The sequence below is a fragment of the Vicugna pacos genome, chromosome 3, assembly GCF_048564905.1.
Source record: "Vicugna pacos chromosome 3, VicPac4, whole genome shotgun sequence".
Taxonomy (NCBI): Eukaryota; Metazoa; Chordata; class Mammalia; order Artiodactyla; family Camelidae; genus Vicugna; species Vicugna pacos.
The window spans coordinates 15,555,734-15,583,474 of NC_132989.1; the positions used below are offsets into that span (position 1 = coordinate 15,555,734).

General features: G+C 45.5%; 1 protein-coding gene across 3 annotated transcripts in view; it reads right to left on the reverse strand.

Annotated features, from left to right (window-relative positions):
- Positions 1-27,741, reverse strand: part of ABLIM3 (actin binding LIM protein family member 3) — a 165,751-nt gene that overhangs the window by 43,503 nt on the left and 94,507 nt on the right. For 2 of the 3 annotated variants that reach the window (XM_072955102.1, XM_072955098.1), the window contains exons 7-11: positions 24,639-24,776; positions 12,419-12,602; positions 10,440-10,552; positions 4,260-4,386; positions 381-474 (exon numbers count right to left, since the gene is read on the reverse strand). In XM_072955102.1, coding sequence (XP_072811203.1) covers positions 381-474; positions 4,260-4,386; positions 10,440-10,552; positions 12,419-12,602; positions 24,639-24,776 — 656 coding nt within the window. Of the gene's footprint in view, positions 1-380; positions 475-4,259; positions 4,387-10,439; positions 10,553-10,787; positions 10,948-12,418; positions 12,603-24,638; positions 24,777-27,741 lie in introns of those variants that run through there. The other variant, XM_072955100.1, reaches the window with a different exon arrangement.

Sequence of the window (27,741 nt, forward strand, 5' to 3'; positions counted from 1 at the left end):
CTAGACAAACTGGTTCTTAAATCAGTGCATTACCAAATGCTTAAAAAACAAATGGCTTTAGGCAGGGCTGGGAAGAAAATCATGATTGTCACTCACCAGTAATCTCTCTGGGTCTGAATCCAGAAAAGCAACTGATATTCCCAACACAGCATTTTCTAAGCAAGGAGTCATTTTGTCCAGCCTCTCATTTTGGGGGTACCCAGAGAGGCAAGGTTATCTGTTCAAGGTTATGTAGCAAGCTAAATTGGGGTAGAGAAAGCAGGGAGGTGGAGGCTATGGAAAAAGGGGTGTAGGGTGACTTTCTTCTTCCTCAGTGCTGACTTTTTGGAGTCAAAACCCAGCCTGCTCAAACATCTTCACAGTTACTTGTACCCACTCACCTCTAAGACCCTGCCGCTGATGTACCGGTCACAAGTCTCACATTTAATGCCAAACTGGGAGTGGTAGTCAGACTCACAGTATGGAACGCCGTCCCTGCAAGAGGAAATCCACACAGGAAGAGGAAGTTAGGGGGGTCCACGGGGGTGCCATGTAAGGCATCCCAGGCCTGTAGCCAACTGTGACTGGGCCAAGATCAGAAGCACTCAGGGAGCCGTTAAAGATGCCAACTCCCTGGACACCCCTCAAGCTTTACAAAATCAGACAGTTCCTGGGAAGGGAGCCCCTGAATCTGCGTCTTGGCCAACCCCCCCGAGCAGGCCTGGGAACCACTGGCCTGCCGCTGGCCGTGAGTGTCCCTTTTCTACTCTCGTTCTTCTCCCTCCCCACAAATTCTCCAGACCTGCTCTCTGCCCTTCACCCCAAAGGGCTCTTTTAAAAAAATCATTTAAAAAAAAAACATTTATTTTATTTAGAATAGGTAATCTTTGCATTTGGCACATTGCAAAGGCACAAAGGGAAAAGTCTTCACCCTCCGCTCAGCCTCTCCCTGTTTCCCTTCCAGGAGGTCATCAGTAGGATGGATTTTTTGCACATCCTTAAGGGCTTCTAACAGAACACTTCACCCGTACTGAAAGAATCATCTGATTGTGCTCCTGGATCAGCAGAAAACAGGAGCCTCCCCGACGACCTGCTGTGTGCTCCATTCTTGTCCAGTGCTTACAATTTACTGGGCAGGGACAAGATTACTGTTAGTTATTCTTACACTACCCTCTACTGCCAGTGACCACTGATATTTACTGCTCGGTCTGTGCCAGGCTCTCTGATGGTGTTTTACATAGGTTATTTCATTTAATCCTTACAGCAGCCCTACAAGGTTGGAATGATCCACGTGTGGATGAGGAAACCCAATGTGGATGACCTAGAGCTGGTTCAAACCCAGACGGTCTGGTTTCTCACCAGGCTGGACATGGCTCCAGTGAGTCCCAGCCTGTATGCACACTCGGCAGATGGCAGCTAGAGGAATCCCCACGACTGCTGAGAGGGGACTTTAAGGAGGCTGTTTGGGGCCAACGTGGAGATGGTCGGGGGCAGCAGAGACCTCAGCCCAGCTCGGGCCCTGTCTAGCTCTAAGGACTAGGTCCGACCACATCTCTCTAAAATGCTGACGACATCTTGGGGGCTATAGAACTCGCTTACACACAGAGAGCCCTAAAGAAAAGGCATGTCATTGCTCCATCTCCAAGTTGCTGCCATGTGGGGACTGCTGGGAGCCCACCCTGGGCAGCAGGACAGTCAGTGTTTCCTGAAGGCAGTGAGGACCTGTGCCCAGCAAAGTCAGGAGGGGAGACTTGTTTGTGGGTCCACAAGACAAGCCTCCCCCACCTACAGCCCTCCCACACTCTGGGTGACCCTGCAGGGAGATAAAACCATTTGTCAGGAGACAGGTACAAATAAGCCAGCAAAATTTGAGTATAAATGCCAACACCTCCTCATGTGGACCCATGAAGGTGGTGAGGCCTTGGAGAATTTGTAATATACATGATTCTAAGAAGAGGCAGATGGTAAAAATGAACATTTACTGAGTAGTGATTAGGTACAAAGCACAGATCTCTGAGCCTTTACACAAACCTGTGAGATGGATCTTCCTCTTAGCCCTGTTTTTGTAAATGAGGAAACTGAGACTTGGAGAAGTTGAGTCTCTTGCCAAGGTCTTGTGGACTGGGCTTCTCACCCAGGCATCAACGCCAGAGCCAGCGCCTCTGAGCACCTGCCAATCTGCTGGCAGACAGATGAAGAGCCCAGAGCCAGGCCACAGAGGCCCGAGGCATGGTTGGCAATCTGGGCTGTGTCTATTTGAGAGGAACAAACACTAACTCCCCTAAAGAATTCAGACTTAGGCTCACAGACTCAAGAGCTCCTGGCTGGTGACTCACCAAGGGCACTCCTTACTTGGCAGGCACAGAAGTGCATGCCAAACTCCCACTAACATGGCATTCAAAGCCCTCGGTGCTGGAACCTCAGGTCACCTTCACAGCCTTGGACCCTGCTTCACCTGTGTGCATGCCTGAGTTCCAGCAAACAGGATGGATGTGTCCGGCACCTTCTGCTCTGTCCAGGCTGGCCATTCTGCCTACAAGCTACATTTTCAAACTACACACGCCTTTTCAAGGTGCAGCCCAAACACCACCAGACTTCACAAAGCTCTCACATACCCCAGATTCAACTTCCTGCTAGCTACAAGTGGTCACTCCTTTCTTTGAACAGTCACAGCCCTTCGCTTAGACCCCTGACAGAAGTGCTGTCTGGCCAGTGTCTACCTCCCCTTCCGCCGGCAGCAGTACCTGGCCTGAGGTTTCCTGGGAACCACCCCTGCCCACTTGTAGTTACAAGGGGCTCACAAAGGGCTGCTCTCTGGCTCAAGGGCTCAGATCCTCCTGGCCAGGAGTCGGCATGTGACCAACAGTGGCCAAATCAGGGGCAGCTGTGGGACTTTCGCTGGAGTTCTTGGGGAAGAGGCACCTCTCTCTCTGCCAGGCTTGCGAAGCGGATCAATTGAAAGCCTGGAGTTGCTGGTGATCATCTTTGCTATCACCTTGGGCAGGCCTGCTTCAAAATGAATCAAACACAGAGGAAGGCAGAGCTGAGAGAGAGAGGGAGGGAGGGAGGGAGGGAGAGTGGGAGGGGGAGAGAGAGGGAGAAGAGAGGGGCGGGCTTCTGAAGCGCTAATGGCACCTTCAAGTCCCTAGTTTCAGCCACACCGGAAGCCAGCATGCCTCTGGTCTTCCCATTTCCATGAGTCAACAAACTCCCATTTTTGCTTTTAAGGGAGTTTGAGTCGGGTTTTCTGCCACTTACGGTGGAAAAAGTCTTAAAGAACAGAACTCCCTTGAGCTCCCAACCACGTATCCCCTGGAGTTATATATTTTTATGTATATAGCTTATCACCCTTACTTCTTGACAGCAGAAACCACGTGTGCTACAACTTTACATGCTCATTACGTCCTAGCATCGGGCCAGAGAGTGATACGTAGAAAGCATCCGGGTCATAAAGTGTCAGAGCTCTGGGAGCCTGCGGACCCAATTTCTTTAAGGTACTTGAGTGTGTAAATGTGGTCACGAGGGCCTGGCAGCAAGGGGGGCTTGCCTAGTGCTCAGTGTGCAGGTCAGTGGGGCTGGCCCTCTCTCCTCATGGCTGTGTGTCCGTCATCTCTTATCTCAATTCATTCGACAACTGTGTTACTGACCATGGGTCAGGCATTGTGCTAAAGGCAGCAGTGAATTAAATATAGTCCCTCCCCGGCAAGGACAGACACTAAATATAATTACTGGAGCAAGGTACTTACTCTCTGAGACTCAGTTTCCACAGCTTTTCAAATAGAGATAAACATTTCACAGGGGTAGTCGTGGGGTTTAATGTGATAACTTGAACACAGCTGTTAGTACATTCCTTGTACGTAATAAGAACTCCATAAATGGTAGCTAGCGTGATTATCATTATTAAAAAGTGAGCATGGATAAATATGTAACTGTCAATGGTGCCGGCCTGTATGAAGGAAACGAATGCGCAGAATGAGGGCCACTGGGAGGGCCAGTGTTGGGGGCCTGGAGGTGGTAAGAGGTGGTAGGAGGCCACCTCTGGGGAGAGGGTGTGGGACCCGAGAGCAGAAAGAAGGAAGCAGTGAGCATGTGCAGAAGGGGGAGAGCATCTCAGGCAGAGGAAGCACCGAGAGTGGGCCCGAGGTGGGTGAGGGGCTGTGTGTGGCCAGAGTGCGGTGACTGGATGGAGACACTGTTGGAGAGTCAGGCAAGGCCGCAGGCAGCCAGGCCTGGCAGAATGCAGAGGCCCAGGCCGGGGGAGGGGAGGCAGAGAGACCCACTTGCTGATGTATTCCCCAGTGAGGATGACGCTGCAGGTCTGGCATTTGAAGCAGCTGACGTGCCACTGCTTGTCCAGCGCCAGGAGCGACTGGCCGTGCTTGATCTCCTCCTTGCACCCGGCACAGTCTGCAAAGACAGGAGGACGCCGCTGAGCAAAGCACCCCAGGCCCCTTGACCCCCGCCCTCATCGCACGCCTGAGCCAAGGAAACCCCTCCCTGAACGCCAGCTTTTCCCCAACAGCCCCTACCTTGGCACTGGCATCTGTCCAGAGACTCTGCACAGGTGAGGGAAAGGCCAATGGAGGCCTGGCCTCTAGACCAGAGGTTCCGGTGTGAGGCAGAAAGGACATCCCAAGTTTCCTCCAGAAAGTTCCCTGCTGCTCATCATGACCACGGTTCATCCAGAGCAGGCCGTGCACTGCTCTGGCCTGCCCTCAAGTTCTAACTGAGCTCATGCTGCTCTCCGTGACCTGGGAACCTGCGGCATCAGTATCAGCCGGGAGCTCACAAATGTGCAGTTCTGCAGGCCCCACCCAGACCGACTGACTTTTATCAAGATCTCCAAGCCCAGCAGAGTTTGAGAAGCCTCGCTCCAGAAGTCAGGCTTAGGATCTATTTTCCCCCACCGTTAGGCTTGTTTGCTCAGGCAAACATGGCAAGGGCCGCATCTGTGATTTGTGTGTGTCGGGGTTAAGTCTATTCTCTCATCCAGCACTATGCTCGGCACACAGTAAGAATTCACAGCACATCTGCTGATTGAGCACAAAAGAGCAGGCCTTAGAGCATCTGGACAAAGGACAGAATTTACCATGTGCACCCCCGCCCCAACGGGATATATACCAAACATCTGCCTCCCCAAGTAGCAAGGATTACAGAGTCTGATGAGACTGATCCAGAGCAGAAAGGTGCCCTCGCTCTCCGTCCCTGTCACCCAGGGCCATGCACTAGGGTAAACAGAATGGTGGGGGGGGGGCAAAGTCTGCCTGTTGCTCAATGTCTGGGGAGGGGCAGGAAATGCAGGCAGCATCCAAGGTACTTGGGAGATGCTGGGAATTCAGGCCTAGCCGACAGGATGTCTCACTTTGGAGGAGGAAAGGGTCATGGGGCAAAGTTTACCAGAGGACGAGCCTCCTTCTTGGCACCAAAGGCAAATGCACGCTTGGAAGCAGTGGGGAGAACCTGGGAGAGCTGGCTGAAGCTCTCACATCCAGCTGGGAGCCAGTCTTGGGAGAGGAGATGATGGGTTCCTGCGTCTAGGAAGGCGGCGTGCCCAGCAGGCGGTGGGGAGGCTCTGGGCCCTGATGAAGCGTGTGTGCAGGCAGTCTCTGCACTACCCGCCTCTTGGCCGCATGGTGCTTTTCTAACATCCTTTAGTGCAAGCTGGTGGCAGGAAGGTCACCCACTGCAAAACGCTTCAAGCTCCAAACTTTCAAACGGGAGCAGGGGGAACAGTTTTAGAATTAATTTTTTTCCTTTCTTTTCTCCAGGAGTATGTCTACCCTCACTCCACCCCAATAATCACAGTCTTTAGAATGTCAGAGTTTAGAGAGGTCAGGTTCCCCCCTCCTCTTTTATAGACAGACAGGCGTCTGAAGTGACTCATGCATGTTCAGTATAGAAAACCCTGAGGGCTCAGGCATCTGGTCCAGCTTTCGAGGCCACAAATGCTGAACTTGTGTCACTCTGGGCCTCCTCGATAGGGGTAAGTGATTCCATAGGAGCTCAGAGATCATGGAGCATTGGGTCAAAGTCCCACCCAGTGCAGGAATCCATAGCATTCTCAGCAGGTGGGCACCCTCCTCTGCAGGGGCAGAGGGTGGGCAGCTCGCCGCATCTTGAGGAAGTCCGCTTTGCCTTCAGACAGGTGAGACTGTCTTTTTCATATGGAGCTAAGACCTGACTCCTTGTGACGCTCTCCCTTTTGTGCAGCCAAGAGTAATCTACCTCTTTCCCCACATGACAGTTTCTTCACGTATTAAAGACAGCTAAGGTTTCCTTCTTCCCCTCGACTCCTTACACTTCACTCCTCCTTGTCTGACACGGTCAGTCACTGAGCAGACTCACTTGCGGATTTCACGGGGATAGACACAGGGCTGGCCACCAGCACCCCTGTTGATCCCTCCATTAAACCTTCTGTGAAGAGCTGCACCCTCTGTGACCACATTCGAGGGATGAATCCCATCTCTTCCAAGCTGCACTGATACATCTAAGATGAGCTGGCACCTTAGTTGAAGTTTAGGAGATGGTACAGTGTAGTGCGAGAGGGTGGGCTGAGAGGTGAGGGTGAGCGGAGAAAGGCTGGCTGAGGCGAGAATCCCAGCTCCCCAGCCTCCTGGTTGTACGACCGTGAAGGCTCAGCTTCCTTATCTGAGTATTTCCCTCCCAACACAGGTGTGAAGATGGACTGAAGTAAGGTCTGGAAGCACTCAGCACAGTGCTTGGCACGTGTGTACCCAGCAAGTGCTTGTTACCATTATTATTTCAAGTTCTCAGGTTTTTAACCCACACTCTGTGCATTATCTCATTTCTGATCTGAGGTCAGAAGCAATACTCCTGATGTAGGGAAGGCCTGCGGAGTCCTGAAAATTCTGAGACAACTTCTCCAGGTGGTTTTTCTTTCCCTGTTACACTGCTGGTCCCCTGGCTGTACTGGCTTCACATTGACCAGGACCTTTTTCTCCTCCTTCTTCCAACTTTCACTCTTGGCCACTGGTGGAGCCTCAGGCTCCCCATCCTGGAGCCCATGGGTCTGGTGTAATAAGTAGGGTCAGGAAAACCACACCTTGTCCCAGGCTGGATTCTGCAGAGCCAGCCGTCCGCTCCATTCCTCATACGTTCCCCTTTATTCCAAAATTACAACCTTCAGCTGGCAGGAAGTATGCCGCCACCACCTGTTCCTCCTAAATTCCTTAGTTCACTGGAGTCTCTAAAGACCCCAGACAGCTATTTTTAGTTTTTTTGGACTGTCATTCATTCCACTTAGATCAAAAATGGGTGGGCTGGTGAGTCATAGCAAGTTCCCCTCTTGTTTTAAGCAACTAAGCCAGGAAGACAGGACCCTTCCTATTAGCAAGTCATGTCTCTGGAACAGGGTGCGTTAAGGGAATAGACTCCAAAGCCAGACTGCCTGGGCTCACATTCCAGGTCCATGACCACCATCTGTGTGACTCTGGGCAAGTCATGTATGCTTTCTGAATCGGTTTCCTCATCTAAAAACAATTACTCTTATCTCTCTCAGAGTTGTTGTAACCATCAAATGAGATGTCATACATGGAAAACACGGTGTAGCGCCTGACAACAGTTAACGGTCAGTCAGTGTTAGCAGTCGCGATGGCGGTGGTTTTGGAGGTGATGGTGATGCTGCTGCTTATTCTTCTCAGTGAGGTCTGCGCTGGCAATAGGAACAGCCGTTCAGTGTTAGCAGTGGTGCCTAACGGTAGTGCTGGTGATGGGGATGGTGTTGGAGTTGGTGGTGGTGATTGTGGAGATGGTGGAAATGATGGCAGTGGTGGTGGTGATGGTAGTCATGATGGTGGTAATGGTGGTGGTGGTGGTGATTGTGGAGATGGTGGTAATGACGGCGGTGGTGGTAGTGATGGTGATGGTAGTCCTGATCGTGGTAATGATGGTGGTGGTGGTGATTGTGGAGGTGGTGGTAATGATGGCAGTGGTGGTGGTGATGGTAGTCATGATGGTGGTAATGATGGTGGTGGTGGTGATTGTGGAGATGGTGGTAATGATGATGGTGGTGGTGATTGTGGAGATGGTGGTAATGATGGCAGTGGTGGTGGTGATGGTAGTCCTGATGGTGGAAATGATGGTGGTGGTGGTGGTGGTGGTGGTGATGTTAGTCCTGATGGTAGGATGACAGTGACGCTGTTTCTGCTCCTGGTTCTTCTCAGTGAGGTCTGTGAGGAAACATCTCTTCTGCCTCCAATAAGTAACATGATTCTTTCCTCTTGACAGTTCCTAAGTCTTCTTCTTCATCTTCTTTGAGTAGATACTGCTCCTGCTTTTCCAGAATGTCTTTATTCACCGTCCAGGGATGAAACCTCAAACTCCTGTTGCTCAAAAATACAACAAATGTTTCCTCCTCCTTTTTCCTTTTCCATGATATGTTCTTCATCTTAGCACTCTCTCGAATCTGCCTTTGGTTCCCTCCATCCTTGGGGAACTCAGCAGGCCTTCCAACTGCCCCTTGAGTCAGGAGGCTGCCCTGCATTTGCAGCATGGACAATGACCACCTTTGGGGAGAAAGCATTTCTATGCAACATGCCCTGCAGATCCACAAACTGATGTGAATAACAAGATGAACCATGATCATAGCCTTGTCCCGGGAGACTGCCCATGTACTCACTTGCTGCCCTGTACTCACTCTTCCTTGCCTTCTTCCGCCTCCTTATCTGCAGAATTATGGTGGAAATATTCAGCAGCCTCTCTCTGTGGACATGCTCCCATGAGGGGCTTCCATACTCAGCCTAGAAAATCTCACACCTGTCCGAGATCCCAAAGGCACACAGTAACACACAACACAAGTCAAGCGAAATAATAACAGATTCAGGAATCTCATTCTCAGTTCTCCTTTGGTATGTTTTCTAGATTAAACCTCCAAGTCAACAGCATCCCTCACTTTATATTTAGAGAGCATTTTACACACTATGATGTATGTCAGCTTCATTCCTGAATACTGATACATCTGCTTTCCACAAAGCTGGGTAAACTGAGCCTCAGGGAGGCTACATAACTGCTGTGTGTCACTCAGGAGGTTGGCAGCCCCTTCACTTCAGCTGGCTACTCGCTCTGGTGTCACACGTTGTCCTGCTGGTGTCTGGGCACCTCAGCAGCATCAGCCATGGGGCTGTGGTCCTGCATCCCAGCACCCCGGCCTTGCTGTCATTCTGGATGATGCTTTCAAGGAGTTATGAAACAGTGTGTGCACTCAGCCACCTTGAGATGGAAACCTGCTCAGAGCAGCAACTTGTTCTTGAGCGTTACCGAAGATACCGAAGGAAGGGCTGGGAACAGATCTGATTCAACTGAAAGGAAGGAAGGGCGAGGAAGGGAGCCTCCCCACTGGCTCACCATGTTGGGTGGACTCCAGTGAAGCCTCTGGGAACTGAGCCCTGCTGACTCGGGGTGTTCTGTGCTCATCCTCCTTGGTTGGATGCATCCTAGCATGCTGACTGTGCTGGTGCCGTGGCTGACAGCCCCTGCACTATACAGAGATGCAGCACAGGAGGCTAATGGGTTTTCATTGATTCTGCCGATGAGGCCAGTGAGAGTGTCACCTAACATGAAAGAACCTGGAGCCTAGCCTGGCTTGCTGAGACCCAGGGGACTGGGCCTGTGTGTGTGGGCACACGCAGTACGTGGCCTGACAAGGGCATCCGGGACAGTGATTTCAGTGTCTTACCAGCAGACACACTTGAGTGGAATGGACGTTCCACAAATTAGAATGACTGTTCCAAGGTACACCAGTGATCCTCAGTTTCCTCTAGCCCCAGATCTATGCTTTGGTGACAGAACATGACCTTTATGATGGCACGGCAGGTGTCCCCTACCTACCTAGACAGTGCTTCCCAGTCTTAGGAGCAGTGAATGAATCACCCGGGAAGCTTATTAAGGACACAGATTCCTAGGTTCTATTCCTACAAATCCAAAGTAGGTCCCGAAATCTGTATTTCTACCAGCTCTGCAGTGAAGCTGACTCCGTGGTCCACAGAACACACCCTAAGGGACACTAGCACAGCCCTTGCGGCGTTCTCTCATGTTCTCTCTTTTCTTAAGATATGTCTGCATTTTTTTTTCAGTGGAGTTTGTAAAACTGAGAGAGCCACTGGTGGAAAACACTTGATCAGCTCTGTTGGGATGCCCCCGGGAGCTTGGGCATGAGGGGAGATAAGAGCGGGGCCCCACTCATCCCAGGAGAGCCACCCAAGTGGCCATATGTGGCACAGGCCACCCCTATTTATAGTTGGGCAGCCTGTTTCCCCCGCATCTGTGCTTCAGGAAGCTTGTGAGTCTGGGCTGTATGCCAACTGGGTCATGCTTCAGGAGTCCTCCAGGGTGGGAACCTCCCCCACTTCCCTCCAGGCTGCAGAAGCAGTGAACGAAGCTGGGATGGGGAGCCCTGGGAGACGGCGACACGGACAGGGAGGCACCCAGTGTGGACGACTCACGGCTCGGTCCACGGATCTTGATGGGTTTACTGCTGGACATGGACTGGGAGCACGTCTGACACAAGCATTCCTTTCCACTGAAGGTCACCTTGTCTCCAATGGGGAAAGGCTTCCTGCAAGGGGGATGAAGGAGAAATTCAACACTTCCTCTGCAGGGGGATTGTGTGTGTATCAGTGACCTGACAACACACAGAACACATGTAGAGCGCCAGGTACATTCAAGTGCTGTTCACAGGGCCAGGCTGAATAAACCACTCAACAAGGGCCAGGACTGGAACTGGAGACCCAGTCGGGCCATTTACATGATTTTTAAACACGGGGAAAATCAGGACACTTATCTGAGCTTACATTTCTCTTCTGTACAAAGAAGAGGCTAAAAACTCCTCTCAGAGGTGCTGTGGCTTCCTGGAGGGACTTTTTTCCACCCCAACTTGACCTGCCCCCATATGTCAGGAAGAACTCATTCAACTCCCAAACTTGCTAAAAATTCCCTTTTACTCCCTAGGAAGTTCAGACGTCCACAAACAACCTCTTCCTCTGGTTGCCTGCACTTGCGCAGTTTGAGTTCCTCGGCGCAGGGGCTCAAGCTCGCACATGGTCCGCCTCCCTAACTAAATATAACCCATCTAGAAGCCCCAGCACAGCCCATCCCATGGTGCAGCTGCTCTTGCTTGTGCAGTCTGGGATGCCTGTTAATACTGGCCCTGAGCACACCCCCCACCCTCACAAAGCCTGCAGTGGCTCCACGCCTTTACGTCAGCAACATGGACAATGGAGGGAGTGCCGGGGAGAGAGGGAAGTGTGAACTCATTACAGCCCGGGCACTGACTCACAGTAAAAGGGCACAGCGTGACCTCGGGAAGGTGCCTCATCCTCATGTAGCTTCACAAAACCTTCACTTTATACCTCAAGGACCCCAATGTGCAAAATTCCAATGGGTTTGGGATTCCAGGACCTAAGGCCCAGGTATTAAGGGCTGGATGGATGAATGAATTCCACTGGGTGACTATATTGTCTTATGCACCGTGTTGTTGGTCTCAATCAGAAACTCTAATTGGTTAGTTACTCCTACTGGTGACTAACAGGTGGTTATTTTATGGGGAGAACAGTTAATCTATAAATTACTTTCCCATTTAAAAATTGCACACGTGTACTCCAATAATGCTTTACTTACGACTAAATCAGAGCGATCCATTAAATTTTAACGTTATTGGTGGGCAGAGTGGAGGTTTTCTTAATTTTTTCATCTCCTTAATGTGGTGCTTGGCATACAGTGGGCCCTTAATGTATATTTGCTAAGTTAAGAAGTGACTGGAACGCTGGGGGTCGGGAGGAGGGAAGGGGTGAGCTTTCCATCACCTCTTGGATGTCTTGAGAGGCTAGATGATTATCATTACGATAATGAAAAGAATAATAAAAGCAGACACAGTTATGAACCAGTCACTGAGCTAAGGTCTGCGCACCATTTCATTTCTCTTCATGAAAACCCAGTGAAGCTTGGACTGGTTTTGAAGCCTATGTTACCGATGAAGCTGAGGCTTACAGAGATGGGATCACCTGCCAGGGTCACGGAGGAGGCTATAAACAGATATCCTGAGACCACATGTGGCTGTGGGCGGAGGAGCCCAAGCCAGATCTGTGGTTTCCAAACTGAGTTTTGAGAGGTCAGGAGACTCAGTGGTTCCTCTGGGGCCTTTTGATGGGAAGTGGAAGGCTAAGTGTGGGGGCTCAGATCCTCACTCTGGCTTCATTGCAGGACAAGCTGGTGTTTTCCATTAGATCACACTGGACAAACAGGATTCAGCTGCTAAAAGGTTTGATAGCCACTGGCCTGTCAGATCCTTCCACTCCTGAGATTATAGAAATCCAAGTGTCCAGCATAAAGCCATGCAAGTCCCAGATCGGCCTGGGAAAGGCCATTTCTTCCCTGTGCCAGGGGCCCAGGCAGAGAGTCCAGCCCCCACCGGTCATCCGCTCACCTGCACAAGCTGCACACAAAGCACTTGGGGTGGTAGGTGCGCCCCAGTGCAGAGATGACCTCGCCCGTGATGAAGTCCCGGCAGCTGTCACAGCGGGTGCCATAAAGCTGCTGGTAATCCTGCGTGCAGATGTATTCCTGGTTCTTGAAGAAGAAGCCCGACTGGGCCAGGCCACAGCCACACACTTGGGGAAACAAGGACAGAAACAAAGGAGGATGAGTCCAGGGAGGGTGTACAAGCACGAGGCTCTCGATGGGGATGAGACTGGGGTCTGACTTGCTCATCAGTGGCCAGAGAAGGGTGACTTGCTGGACCTCAAGGGCCTTTGGGGCCAAGGTTCTTTAAAGGATGGCTGAAGACCACTTGCATCACAGTCACCTGGTGGACTTCTTAAGATGCAGCTGCCTGAGCCTTGATCAGACTCCCTGAGGTTGAGGCCCAGGCATCTGCATTTTAACATACTCCCCAGCCAATCCTGACACAGACTGAGACCACCAATGTTGTACAATCCTCTCAAAACATGAATGAAAAGTTTAAGGCTATGTGGCTCATGCAGTGCAACATAGATGGTGGTATCATGAGTTTGAAAAAAAGAATCATTCAGTTAAAAATTTCCTGGGCACTTCCTGTGTGCATGACCCTAAGCTAGGTGAAGACAGTTTAGGATGGCAATGGGATATATGGTTTGAAGATTATAATGTGTCTTCACCACAGTCATAGAAGGTGGAATGATAAAACACAATCACTGAATTGCAAAGATGTAACAGTATATGCAGAGGGAAGACCTTATAGAACATACATCATTGGGGATAGGCCATGGGTAACAAGTGCTGTGAGTGTGAGGAATCACTGAAGGCTTTCTGGAGGAGGCGGCAACTGAGTTGAACTTTGAAGGAATGGACTGAGCTAACATACAAAGGTAGGAAGTTGCAAGGGATATTTGTGTGGAGATGGGGCTGGGGTACGGACGGTGTTTTTAGGGAGTGGAAGGAAATAATACAGGAAAATATTGCCAGGCCAGTTGGAGAACGAGGAGCCAAGTTCAGTTCAAGATGTTTAGGCTTTGTGGGAAACTGAGAGGCCGCGAACAGTTTTGCCCCTAGCTGTAAAGAACTTGAAAAATGCTCAGACATATACAAAAGTAGACAGAAGATTATAATGATTCCCCATCACCCAGCTGCAGAAATGATCAATTGTACTGACAACTTTTGAACAGAGAGGCAACATGATTTAAAATTTTTTTTTACATAGTATTTTTTGGGAGAGGGGAGGAGGGAATTAGGTTTATTTGTTTCAAGAGGAGGTACTGGGGATTGAACCCAGGACCTGGTGCATGCTAAGCATGTGCTCTACCACTTGAGCTATATCCTCCCCCCAAAGAGAGGCAACATGATTTTATAAGGTCTTTAGGGATATTCTTGTGGGCAATAAGAAGAAACGTAGGGCAGATGATAGAAGAGCAGGTGGATATAATTATAGGTGTCTGAACAACAAATAATTATAGATGTCCCTCCCCCAAAGGACTTAGAAATGTGGGAAATGAGATTTCCCTCTGAGACTGAAATTATGAAATCAACACACAAAATGGGCAGAGCAGAAAGAGGCTAAATTTCTTCTAAGAGATCAAATGGCTCCCAGGGGCACCAGAACTGCTGAGTGTATTGATCCAGCCAAGGCACTGATGGGTCAGCCAGGAAGGGGCTGGTCAGCAATTAAGGGAAGGCCACTGGAGAGCTTGTTCAAATCTCATGATCAGCTCCCCTTGTTCTAAGTCTGCACGCACCAAGTGACTGTCTGATCGTTTGACTTTGTACATAGAGTGCCTTTGGGAGAGAAGCAGCTGATCAGGGCAACATGAACTAGTATAACGAAGAGTTACACCTCTTGTTTATGTTATAAACAGGCACTCTGGTTTTATACATTGGTTTCCTGAAGATGCAGTTAGCATATTCAGCTTTATCAAGTGTGATCCATGGGGTGGGGTGGAGGGAACCACCAAGATAGTTTCCAAGCCTGTAATTGCAAGGACCTGGCCTGGACTGGGTGACATCACCCCAGTAAACACTAGCTCATCTTTAACAGGGAAAGTTGTTTTGCAAAAGTAGCCAGGTTAACAGTAGGAGGGACTTTCAAGTGAATGTCAGAAGTTATTTCACAAGTGTTCGTTCACTGTGCAGGCCACAGGCAGGCTTAAAGGGCCAAGGTGAGGGAGGAGGGTAGCTCCAAATGTCGCAGCACCAGGGGACCAGGGGACAGTGCAGGACAGTGCGAGGTGCAGTGCTCTGGGAGTCAGAGCACCTGGGCTCTGGTCTTGTCACTGCCACTAACTCTCTGGGCGACAATGAACTTGGACCTCTGTCGTCTGGGGCCTCTGCTTACCTCTATGGAAAACAGCAGAAGCTGGACAAGGAATGACCTGAGCTTTTCTTCTGACACTGACACCCTGTGAGTCTGGAAGGAGAGCTTCAGGGCTGACTATGCGCCTAAACACTTTAAACTCTCTGTGAGGTAGAGCTGGTAGCCCCTGGAGACCACCCTTGCTGGGAGGCAGGGCGTAGGAGTGGAGGTGGTGGTGGTTGGTGGGGAAGGGTTCATCTTCCACCAGCCTTCATGAAAATTCATCACGTCAGACAATGCCTGGTCTGGAGAGCAGACAAGGCCAGAGAACAGGCTGTTCTGGGGTGTGCAGGTGGCAGATCAATTGACTTCATGGCTGTGGAATTAGTTAGGCCATGGCCTACAACCTCATTGGAAACAGCTCCTGTTTTCCCCCTTCTTTTCTCTCCTCTGTGTCCCCTGCCAACTCCACTCCCAGAGCCACCTTTCCCAGTGGAGAAAACCTGGAGGCCACTGGAAAACTTGGAACAATCAGTTCCTTCATTTCCCCCAAGGAGCTGAAGGAGGAAGTTTTTGGTAGAAAGGATGTAAAGGTTGATAAGAATCTCAGGGGCAGCTGGAAATACAGTGGGGAACACGGGGTGGAAGGCCAACTGGACCAGCACAGCAGATGTATCTGAGGCTGAGCAAAGCCCCACATTCAAATAACAGGAAAGGCCACGGAGAGGGTCTGCAGCATGGAACTGGTGTGGAATTAATATACCCTAGGCAGTCGTCATTCTGTGAATCAAAAAAATGAAGTCTATTAATTTAAAAAAAGATCATATGATTTAACAATGGAAGAGAGTATGAGAAGTCAGAACTGCTTTGAGAAAGTCCAGAATGAATGCTCACTGTACCACTAATGCCTAGAAAGAGGCCTTGCACACAGCCCGGCCACGTTTCTGGGGAAAATGTACTGTTTCACTGGTCACTGGACACTCATCCACATTCCTATTCTATCACTCCGGTGCTGTGTGACTTTGAAAAAGTGACCTCACCCCGCTGAGCTTAGTTGCCTCATCCGCAAAATGAGTGGGCTACGTGGTAACTGAGGACATACCCAGATCTAAGAGTCTAGGATTCTGTCATAGAATTCTGTTGATCTTAACTTTTCAAATGAGACAGTCTTACGGAATTCCAAAACCAAAGTGTTAGAAGGGCCCCTGAGGGCGTGCTCACTCATTATTTTAAACATTTAAATTGTGAAATATATTATGCACACAGAAAAGGTGGCAAATATGTATATGTACAGGGTAAAGAATGATAATAAAATACGCTCCCAGGTCCCCACTGCCACGTTTAGGAAACAGAACATTATCAGCACCTTGGAAGCCTGTTCCTGTCTTCCTAAGGGCACCCGCCTCCCACACTGTCCTGAACTGTGAGTTGATCATTCTCTTGCTTTTCTTTACAGCTTTACCACCTATGAGGTATCCACAAACAATATATTGTTTAGTTTTCCCTGTTTTTGAACTTTACATTGATGGAATCGTACTGCATTTGCCCTTCTGTGTAGATTTACTGCTTCATTCTCTAGTATTATGTTTCTGAGATTCATCCACATCGAAGCACGTGATCACACGTCACTCATTGTCACTGCTGTGCTAGATTCTGCCGTCTGATTACATCACAGTCGATCTAGTCTACTGCTGCAGGACATCTGAGCTGCCTGTGCTTTTTTTCCTCCTTTATGGAAATTTTGCTTTGAACATTCTTGTATTTGTGAGGTGATGCCTCACTATTTTCCAAAAATTTTTTCCCATTTATATTCCCACCAGCAGTTCTCACTGATCTATATTATCACAACGCTGGGTAACACCTGACTTCTTATTTTTAGTCAACACAGTGGAGGTGAAGTGATATCTTATTGTGGTTTTCAATTTCACTTCCCTGATTATTAATGAAAACTGAGAATCTTATTATATTCTTGTGCACCATCTGAGTTTTCTTTTCTATTGCTGAACAATATTCCACTGTATGGATTATACCACATTGTGCTTATCTATTCATTGGCTGATGGATATTTGAACTGTTCCGTATTTTTGGCTTTATGAATAATATTGCTAGGAACATTCATGTACAAGTTTTTGTATGGACATGTTTTCATTTCTCTTGAGCATGTATCTAGAAGTGGAATTTAGAATTCTTGGGGTTATGTGGTAACTCTACCTTTACACCTAGAGGAACTGCAAGACTCTTTTCCAAAGCAGCTACACATTTTACATTCCCACCAGTAATATCTGATGTTCCAATTCCTCCACAATCTCACCAACACTTGTATTATCTGTCTTTTTCTGACTACAGCCATCTGAGTGGGCATGACATGTATCTCATGGTGGTTTGATATGCATTTCATTGATGGCTAATGATGTTGATCATTTTTTCGTGTGCTTATTGGACATTTATATAACTTCTTTGGAGAAATGTCTATTCATATACTTTGCCCTTTTTGAAACTGGGTTGTCTTTTTATTATTAAGTTGTAAGATTCTTTATGTAGCTTAGATACAAGACTTTTGGCAGATATATGATTTGCAAATTTTATCTCCTGTTCTGTGGGTTGATTTTCACATTCTTTAAAAAATTTGTTTTGGTGGGGGAGGTAATTAGATTGATTTATCAATCAATCAATCAATCAATCAGAGGTACTAGGAGTTGAACCCAGGACCTTGTGCATGCTAAGCAAACACTCTACCACTGAGCTATACCCTCCCCAGACTTTCTACATTCTTCATGGAATATTCTGAAACATAAGTTTTTAATTTTGATGATGTGCATTTTAATTTTTAATTGTCTGTGTTTTTTTGTGTCTTATCTAAGAAGGTTTTGCCTAACTCAAGGTCACAAAGATTTGCTACTGTATTTTCTCTTAAGAGTTATATAGTTTTAACTCTTGCATTTAGGTTTTTGACTTATTTTGAGTTGAAGAAGAATGCAACTTCATTTTTTTTTGTTTGCATATGTATGTTCAGTTTTCCTAGCATCATTTGTTGAAAACTACTCCTTCCCTACTGAATTAGTTTGGCACCCTTGTTGAAAGTCAACTGACCATAAATACAAGGCTTTATTTCTAAGTTCTCAATTCTATTCTACTGATCTATATGTCTATCTTTGGGTTGCCACCACATTGTCTTATTTATGGTAGCTTTGTAGTAAGTTTTGAAAGTGGGAAGTTTGAGTCCTCCAATTTTGTTCTTTTTCAAGATTGCTTTGGCTATGTCCCTTCCCTTCCGATTCCATATGCATTTTAGAATCAGTTTGCCAATTTCTGCAAAGAAGCCAGTGGGGATTTTTATAGGGGCTACATTTGCTATAAACTGAAGAGTGTCCTCCCCCAAATTCATATGTTGAAGCCGCAAGCCCTAAAGTGACAGTATTTAGATTGGTGACCTTTAGAAGACAGTGAGGTTTAGATGAGGTCATGAGGTTGGGACCTTCATTGTGGGATCAGTGCCTTTACTAGAAGAGACACCAGCAAGCTTCTCTCTCTCTCTCTATCTCTCTGACATGGGAGGACACAGTGGGAAGGTGGCTGTCTACAAGCCGGGCAGGGAGCTCTCCAAAGAACCCGACTATGCTGGCACCTTGATCTTGGACTTCCAGCCTCCAGAACTGTGAAAAAATAAATTACTGTTGTTTAAGCTAGCCCGTCTATGTTATTTTGTTACAGCAGCCTGAGCTAAGACAGCACCAAATCTGTAGATCAATCTAAAGACTACCGCCATCTTCACAATATTGACTTAAGACCCACAAACGTGGGATATCTTTCCATTTATTTAGATCTTCTTTAGTATTTTACAGTTTTCAAAGTATAACTTTTATATTTTGTTACATTTATTTTTATGCTACTGTAAATGGAACTGTTTTCTCAATTTTATTTTCAGATTGTTCACTACAAGTGCATAGAAATACAATGGATTTTGGTATATTGATCTTGTACCCCTGAACCCTGATGAACTTGTTTGCTAGTTCTAACAGTTTTTAGTACATTCCTTCGGATTTGTTATATACAAGATCATGTCATGTACAAACACTCTGACTTCTTTTTCAATCTGGGTGCCTTTCTATTTCATTTTCTTGCCTAACTGTCCTGGCACGAACCTGCAGTACGGTGCTGAACAGAAGAAGGGAAAGCAGACATTCTTTTCTTCTTTTTGATCTCACAGGGAAGCAGTCAGCCTTTCACCATTAAGTATGAGTTAGCGGTGGGTCTGTCTTTGTCCTTGAAAGACACTTTTGCTAAATACATAACCCTAAATTTACAGTTATTTCCTATAGTACACAAAGGCATTATTCCACTGTTTTCTGATTTCCTTGTCGCGGCCAAAACCTCAGCTGTCAGCTTATTTACCATTCACATACAGAAGATTGGTCTTTTCTCTCTGGCACTTTCGTGATGATTTTTTGTTTCTGGTGATCTGCAGTTTCACTATGATGTGTGTAGGTCGAATTCTTTTATATTTTTGTACTGGGATTTATTAAGTTTCCAAGGATCTGTCTTTCATCAGCTCTAGATAATTCACAGATGTTATCTCTTCAAACACTGTCCTCCCACTCACGTTCTGTTACACATCTCTAGAACTCTGATTAGATACAGTCAGACCTCACTATATTCTCCGTGTACAAACGTCTCTTTTATTTTTACCACTTTCTTATATTTGGGGGCTATACATATATACCCCTCTCTTCACTAAGTCTTACAGCTTTTTAATTCTCCCTTCAGCAACATTTGATCTGCTATTTAATCCATACGTTGAGTTTTTAATTTCAAATATTATATTTTTTATTTCTAAAACATACGTTATTTGTCTCCTTTTCAAATCTGCTGTGCTATTTACTATAATGTGTTGTTTCTTGCTAATTTTTCTGGCTCGTTTAAATGTATTGAAAGTAATTATTATAAAATGTCAGAAAATTCCAATCTATGAAGTCTCTGAGGTTCTCCATTGTTTTTGCTGGCTCTCCCCCAGTATGATATGTGTGTTTTTGACCATGAGTTACTCATTTTGCTAATGATGTTATCTGTAGGAATTCTAGGAGGTTGGAATAAAGCTGAATTCCTCCATAGAGGATTACCATTTGCTTCTGCTATTTGTGAAGTATGGGGCCACTTTCTTGTAAATTCTCTGTTTCAATTTTTAAAAAGCCAAACATACAGCATGAAAATAAAACGTGAGTCCATGTAAGGGATGGGTCATGGACAGGCATTTTGATTCAGTGTTATTCTTTTCTACCCAGTGCTGAATTTGGTACAGGCCAACTTTCTATGCTGTTTCCTTCTCCAGTTTACTTCTCATCCATCTAGACACTGAGAGGAAGCTCTCTGTAGGGGGAAATCTCAGCATTACTCACAGGTCTCCTGTTAGAATCCTACTTGGATCAGGCTCTCGGCTCTGACTCCTATTCTCATGATCCATATAGTCATCAAGGTAAAAGTTCAAGGTCTTAAGATTTAGCATAAATCATCAGGATTAAACCTGGCATTGGCAGTCACACCTGGATTTCTGCTTTTTTAAAGAAAATTTTTCACCTCTGCGGGTTCCTTCCTTTCATGTCAGTACAGTAGTCACATTAAAAGGGTCATACAAGAAATTCATAAGAGATTTTAGATTTTTCAAATGAGAAGGCAACTAATTGAGGGCAACTAATCCCTATATTGGTTACTGCTGGAAACAAAAATCCTCTCTCAGCAAGCTGATGTTGAAAATATGGAGAAAAATAACAGTCTTTTTTGTTCTTAAAACCTCCATTAAAAGGGTTTCTCTAACCCCCCTATGGTAGACTGTCAAAATGCCAAATTCGTCCCTTCTCTGTATTCACATCCTTGAAATCTGAAGCTGCAGATCCTCCCACAAAAGGCAACATTTGTTTCTCCACAATCTTGAGTCTGGCTTGGCCATTTAACTTGTTTTGGCCACTGGGACATTAACAAGTACAACACATGCTGAGGCTTGAAAAGGTCTTGCTTATTGAAGCCTGTTCTCTTGTTGCATTTGGATCCCTGAGACCACCATGCAGACGAGTCCAAGCCAGCCCTCTGGAGGATGAGAAGCCATATGGAGACACTCAGGTCAAATGCCTGCCAACCACTGCCAGCTGAGCCCTCATAAATCACAACGAGGTGAGCAGACAAGAGCAGAGCCAGCTCAGATTGGAAGAACTGCTCAGCCAACCCAGAGAATCATGAGCTACACAGAAGATTGCTTTAAGCCATTAAATTTTGGCTTAAAGTAAAAGGTAACAAATCCAATCTCTTAAGAATATATTTGCAGACTCATAGCTCACACCTCCTTACAACAATTTTATTACACTTTGTCCTGTCTCAATGTGTAGGGATGTTAACGATGGTCACTCACTAAGATACTCTTGCAGGTCAACTTGCAACAAGGGGGTTTGCCAATTCTCAACATAAAATTTAAATCATATCAATTAAAATATATCCCATATAAGCTTCCATGGAACAAATTAGGGAATATGACTATGGAATTTATTTGCTCAGTATAGAGTCCAGTTAGATCCTTAGGAAAGAAATCTGGGATTTTACTCAATGGCAGAGAAAGTCAATCTCAGATATGTGAGGCTGAGGTTGGAAACAGGTACTAAAATGAAAAGACCTAGGGTTTCAACGGACACTAAATTCAATATATATATTAGTGGTGTGAAGTGGTTCCTTAGGAAGTTAATTCAATATCAGTCACATTAAAGGGATGTGGACCTTACTGTACTTGGAGACCTTGACAACTGTGGTCTGTCCTGGGCATTATGCTTTTAGGAATGATAGTGACAAACCAAAAGCGGATCAAGGGGGAAGACTCCAGCATGATGATACAAGTTGGAATCATTTCAGATGAGGCCTAGTTTAAGGATGTGCAATTTAACTGGGCACGGGGCAGACTTGGCGGCCCCAGGGAAAAGCAATCACACAGTGCTCACCAAACTCCATGAGGACAAATCTAAAACCCACAGAGGAAATTATAGGTTTTTGGTCAAACATTTTCTAAATCCAGAGGACAATCCAACATCAGAGTGGCTGCTCTGTAAAACAGAAAGCCTGGAAGAAAAGGTCAAGAAGTGGAGGCAGGAGTGGCATTTGCCAAGGACACTGGGGCAGGGAGCGTCACCCTGTTTGGGCCAGAGGGCTCTCCAGGCTCCTTCAGCTGAGTCCCTCTTCCTAGGATCCTGCCACTAGCAAGACTTCTAGGGAACTCCTAGCTTGGTTGAGTCTAGGGTTCTATAAATTAGCTGTGGATAAGCTGTCACAATTAGAGGGAGCCCAGCAACCATCTGCTCCTAAATTATAAACCCTACTGAGGTCAAGAAGTAGCTTCTCAAGGTAAAATTGGCACCATATGCTGCAGACATGATACTGTATATAGAAAACCCTAAAAGCTCCACACAAAAACTACTAGAGCTGATAAAGGTAAGGTAGCAGGATACAAGATTAACATACAGAAATCAGTTGCATTTCTTTACACTAGCAATGAAATAGCAGGAAAAGAAAGTAAAGAAACAATCCTTTTAAAAATGACATCAAAAACAATAAAATACTTAGGAATAAATCTGACCAAGGAGGTGAAAGACTTATACAGGGAGAACTACAAAATACTGATTAAGGAAATTAAAGATGACTCTAAAAAATGGAAAAATATCCCATGCTTTTGGATTGGAAGAATCAATATTGTTAAAATGGTCATACTGCCCAAGGCAATCTACAGATTTAATGCAATCCCTATCAAATTACCCATGACATTTTTCACAGAACTAGAATAATCCTAAAATTTACATGGAATCACAAAAGACCCAGAATTACCAAAGCAATATTGAAGAAAAAGAATGAAACTGGAGGAATAACCCTCCTAGGCTTCAGAAAATATTACAGAGCTACAGTAATTAAAACAGCATGGTATTGGCATAAAAACAGACATATGGATCAATGGAACAGAATAGAGAGCCTAGAAATAAACCCAAAGACCTACAGTCAGTTAATCTTCAACAAGGAGACAAGAATATACAATGGCAAAAAGACAGTCTGTTCAGCAAGTGGTGTTGGGAAAACTGGACACCCACACGTAAATCAAAGAAGTTAAAACACTCCCTGACACCATACACAAAAATAAACTTAAAATGGCTTAAGGACTTAAATATAAAATAAACCTTTCTAGAAGAAAACAAAGGCAAAACATTCTCTGACATAAATCTTAGCAATATTCTCCTAGAGTAGTCTACCCACGCAATAGAAATAAAAGCAAAAATAGACAAATCAGACCTAATTAAACTTATCAGCTTTTGCACAGCAAAGGATTCCATAAGCAAAACAAAAAGACAACCTATGGAATGGGAGAAAATATTTGCAAATGATGCGACTGACAAAGGTTTAACTTCCAGAATATATAAACAGCATATACAAACTTAGTAACAAAAAACCTCAAACAATCCAATCCAAAAATGGGCAGAAGACCTAAACAATTCTCCAGTGAAGACATACAAATAGCCAACAGGCACATGAAAAAATGCTCAAATCACTAATTATCAGAGAAATGCAAATCAAAACCACAATGAGGTATCACCATACACCAGTCAGAATGGCCACCATTTAAAAGTTCACAAGTGATAGATGTGGGAGAGGGTGTGGCAAAAAGGGAATCCTCCTACACTGTTGGTAGGAATGTAGTCTGGTGCAGTTATTATGGAAAACAGTATGGAGATTCCTTGAAAGACTAAAAATAGACTTACCACATGATCCAGCAATCCCACTCCTGGGCATATATCTGGAGGGAACTCTAATTCGAAAAGATACATGCACCCTAATGTTCACAGCAGCACTATTTACAATAGCCAAGACATGGAAACAACCCAAATGTCCACTGACAGATGACTAGATAAAGAAGCTGTGGTATATTTATACAACGAAATACTACTCAGCCATAAAAAAGAGTAAAATAATGCCTTTTGCAGCAACATAGATGGACCTAGAGATCATCCTTCTAAATGAAGTAAGCCAGAAAGAGAAAGAAAAATACTGTATGTTTTCACTCATACGTGGAATTTAAAAAAAAAGAAAAAACAGGACACTAATGAACTCATCTACAAGACAGAAATAGGCTCGCAGACATAGTAAAGAATCTTATGGTTACTAGGGGAAAGGGTGTGGAAAGGGATAAATTCGAGAGTTTGAGATTTGCATATGTTAGCCACTATATATAAAAATATATTAAAAAAATCAGATTTCTTCTGTACAGCACAGGGAACTATATTCAATATCTTGTAATAACCTTTAATGATAAAGAATAAGAAAATGAATATATGTGTGTATATGCATGACTGGGGCCTTGTGCTGTACACCAGAAATGGACACACTGTAACTGACTGTATTTCAATTAAAAAAAAAAACAAAACGAAGTACCTTCCCCTTTGTTAAATCTAATCTTTGAGAATCCTCACACTTATCTCAGAGCAATGCCACATCTTAGCCAGGACAGCTTGCTCTTTCACTGACTTTCAAACTTATTTACAGGCACAAACCAGGAGTCGTCTCAGATATGGCACGTTAGCTTGCAGAACTGCCTTCTTCCTTCTGGGCCAGCACTTCCACGCTGGGTCACCAGACTCCCTCCTTCCTCCATATCACACCACCACCCTCACCCTTGCCTCTCTCTTCTCTTCACACCAGCTGCTTAAGGGAGAATTCTCACAACTCAAGGAAGGACCGCTCAAGGGAGGTCTCTTTAGGCCTCTATAGGTGTCTCAGCTGCCTGTGTTTGTTCTGCCTGCCCTGTGGCACGTCCTGGGGTGAGAGCATGGCCAGGAATCTGAGGAGGAGGTTGGGAAATCAGACTTCCTACCTTGACAGGTGAAGCATCTGATGTGGAAGTGGTTATTGTGGACACGAACCACCTCCCCTTTGCAGGTGTCTCCGCATCGGTAGCACTGGATGACATTGGAGCTGCCTCGGGGATTGTAAGGATTCTGTTGATAAGGAACTGTAGAAGGAAACAGAGAGATCGTCATTCACAGGGCCCTCATTCTTTAAAAAGCCTGTCGTAAGACATTATTATAATCTTAACTGGCAGAAAAAGCAGAAAGGGTGAGAATGATTAGCAAAGTACCTTCAGGACATCATTAGGCGGAATACGCCAAGCTAAGGCACCAGCCGAAGGTGAGTGGCATTAAGACGTGAGTCCATACGTCCCTTAAGCAGGCAGACCTTATGAGTGAACATAACCTTTTCTTGCAACACTAGAGGCCAAATTCATGAATGAAGAAAAATAAAAGAGGAAGTAGAGTATCTTGAGGTAAAAGATCTAGAAAGATGATTTCTTGGGAAAATTCTGGATCAATCCCAGGCCCCAAACACAGGTCTTGCAATTGACTCATGGGTCTCAGGGAAATGGGTAGCTGACCTTGCCGCCAGCTGGCCTTTTTGTTCAGCAATTTCAGCCCCTCTCTTCAGTTCAGTTTTCACATCTTTAAAATGAAGGTGGTCCATGGTGGCACAGACTTTCTATAAAAGAGGCACGAAGGGAGGCACTCTGGTTGGAAGGAGGCTGACAAGGCGACTCCTCTTACAGCTGCCTCTGACCAGCACTCTCCGAAACACTGAGAAAATGTCAAATGTGTGTAACTAAGAAAAAAGGGCTGGTGGAGATTATGAAGGGGCTAAAGTCACTGGCGCCTGCAGTGCCGTGGACGGCACCTGGTGATGCTGTGGACCTACACCAGCCTTTGGAGGCTACTGATCTCTTGCTTAGACTTTCTCATGGCCACTTTCCTAGACTTCTTTTCCCTAAAATACACTTTGCTCGACCAATCTAAAATTTGGTCATCCAGTATTCAATAATAACAGGCACTTGCCTAGAACATAAAGTTTCAGGGTTGGAAGGGATATTAACAGCTGTCTGGTTCAAGCTCATTATGTGTAAATTGCTGAGATAACTTTGCCAATGAGGAACCAAATCTCTCTAGGAGGAAGCCACTAGGGGCACCGGGGAGCGAATCACTCAATTCCTCAATTGTCACTCCAGGTGAGGCAATAGTCCACAAGGGTCTGCTCGGACACTATTAGGAGAAGGCTCACTCTTGTCCCAGTTATAAAGATGACCCTTGACTGGAAGGGAATTGGTGTCTGTCATTTAGACACGTAGACTTATCATTTAGACACATAAACCTCTGAATAAGCATAATATAGGTTAACCTGGACTCACAGAAACCCTGAACTGCCAAGGAACCTAGAGATCACCTAGTTCAGGAGTTCCTGATCAAATGTGGCAGTTGTTATTATCTGTTCACTGAAATTTGAATCTTTTATTCTCAGCACATGAAAGATTACACGTGGTATCTGGCTTGATGATGAAATGTGAATGGAAATTGTGTGCCAATTCCAACAGGAAGCCCCAGGAGCCAGTATGTGATCTGCCATGTTGCCTTTCATAGCCCAGAAACCAGTAGTGCCCCAGATGGGGTGCAGGATGCAGCATCTCGGATTCTTGAATGAGGACTGCCGGAGCAGAGCTCTAAGCTAATCCAAGATGAATATTTATCACGGGCAAGGAGGCACTCTCGTTGTCACAGCCTCTAAGTTTTTTTTTTTTTTTTAACTACAGCACATCCTGATTGATACACCTGAGAGCTAATATTTCTCTCTGATTATATGTAAAATTTGGTGTCATGCATATTACCTATAGCCTTCTTTGGATTCTCAAAGATGATCTACATAACTTATCTCATCTGGCCTTCCTTTAAAGACAAAAAACAAGAAAGCAGGACTTCCAATTGCCTCCTACATCTTGAATGCTAAGTGTGCTACAGGGCAAAGAGCTGGTTGCTTAGCCCTGAAACTGTTATGCTGACAACTTCATTATCTGAGGTGAGAGAATAATATCTTTCTTATTATAATCTTTCTCTCAAGGAATTCATGTTCCTATTCAACTTTTTTTCTGTCTCACATTTAACATAAAAAGTTAAATGAGGTTATTGAAAAAACAATGGATCAATGAGGAAATCAAAGCTGAAATTAAAAAATACCTTGAGACAAATGATAATGAAAGCACAACCACTCAAAACCTATGGGACACAGCAAAGGCAGTGCTAAGAGGGAAGTTTATAGCGATACAGGCCTTCCTCAAAAAAGAAGAACAATCTCAAATAAACAAGTTAACCCACCACCTGAATCAATTAGAAAAAGAAGAACAAAAAGCCCCAAAAAGCAGCAGAAGGAAGGAAATAATAAAGATCAGAGAGGAATTAAATACAATAGAGATTAACAAGACCATAGAAAAAATCAACCAAACCAAAAGCTGGTTTTTTGAAAAAGTAAATAAAATCGACAAACCTCTGGCCAAACTCACAAAGAAGAAAAAAGAGAGAGCACAAATTAGCAAAATAAGAAAGGAAAATGGAGAAATTACAACAAACAAAATAGAAATACAGAATATCATACGAGAATATTATGAAAAACTATATGGAACCAAACTGGATAACCTAGAGGAGATGGACAAGTTTCTGGAAACATACTGTCCACCAAAACTGAATCAAGAAGAAACTGAACACTTGAACAATCCGATCACTAGAAAGGAAATAGAAATAGCAATTAAAAACCTCCCTACAAATAAAAGTCCAGGACCGGACGGCTTCACCGGGGAATTCTACCAAACATACAAAGAAGAACTCATACCAGTCCTTCTCAAACTCTTCCAGACAATTGAAAAGGAGGGAATACTCCCAAACTCATTCTATGAAGCCACCATCACCCTGATACCAAAACCAGGCAAAGACACTACAAAAAAAGAGAATTATAGGCCAATATCACTGATGAACATAGACACCAAAATCCTCACCAAAATTTTAGCAAATAGAATCCAACAACACATAAAAAAGATTATACATCATGACCAAGTGGGGTTCATCCCAGGGACACAAGGCTGGTTCAACATACGCAAATCAATCAAT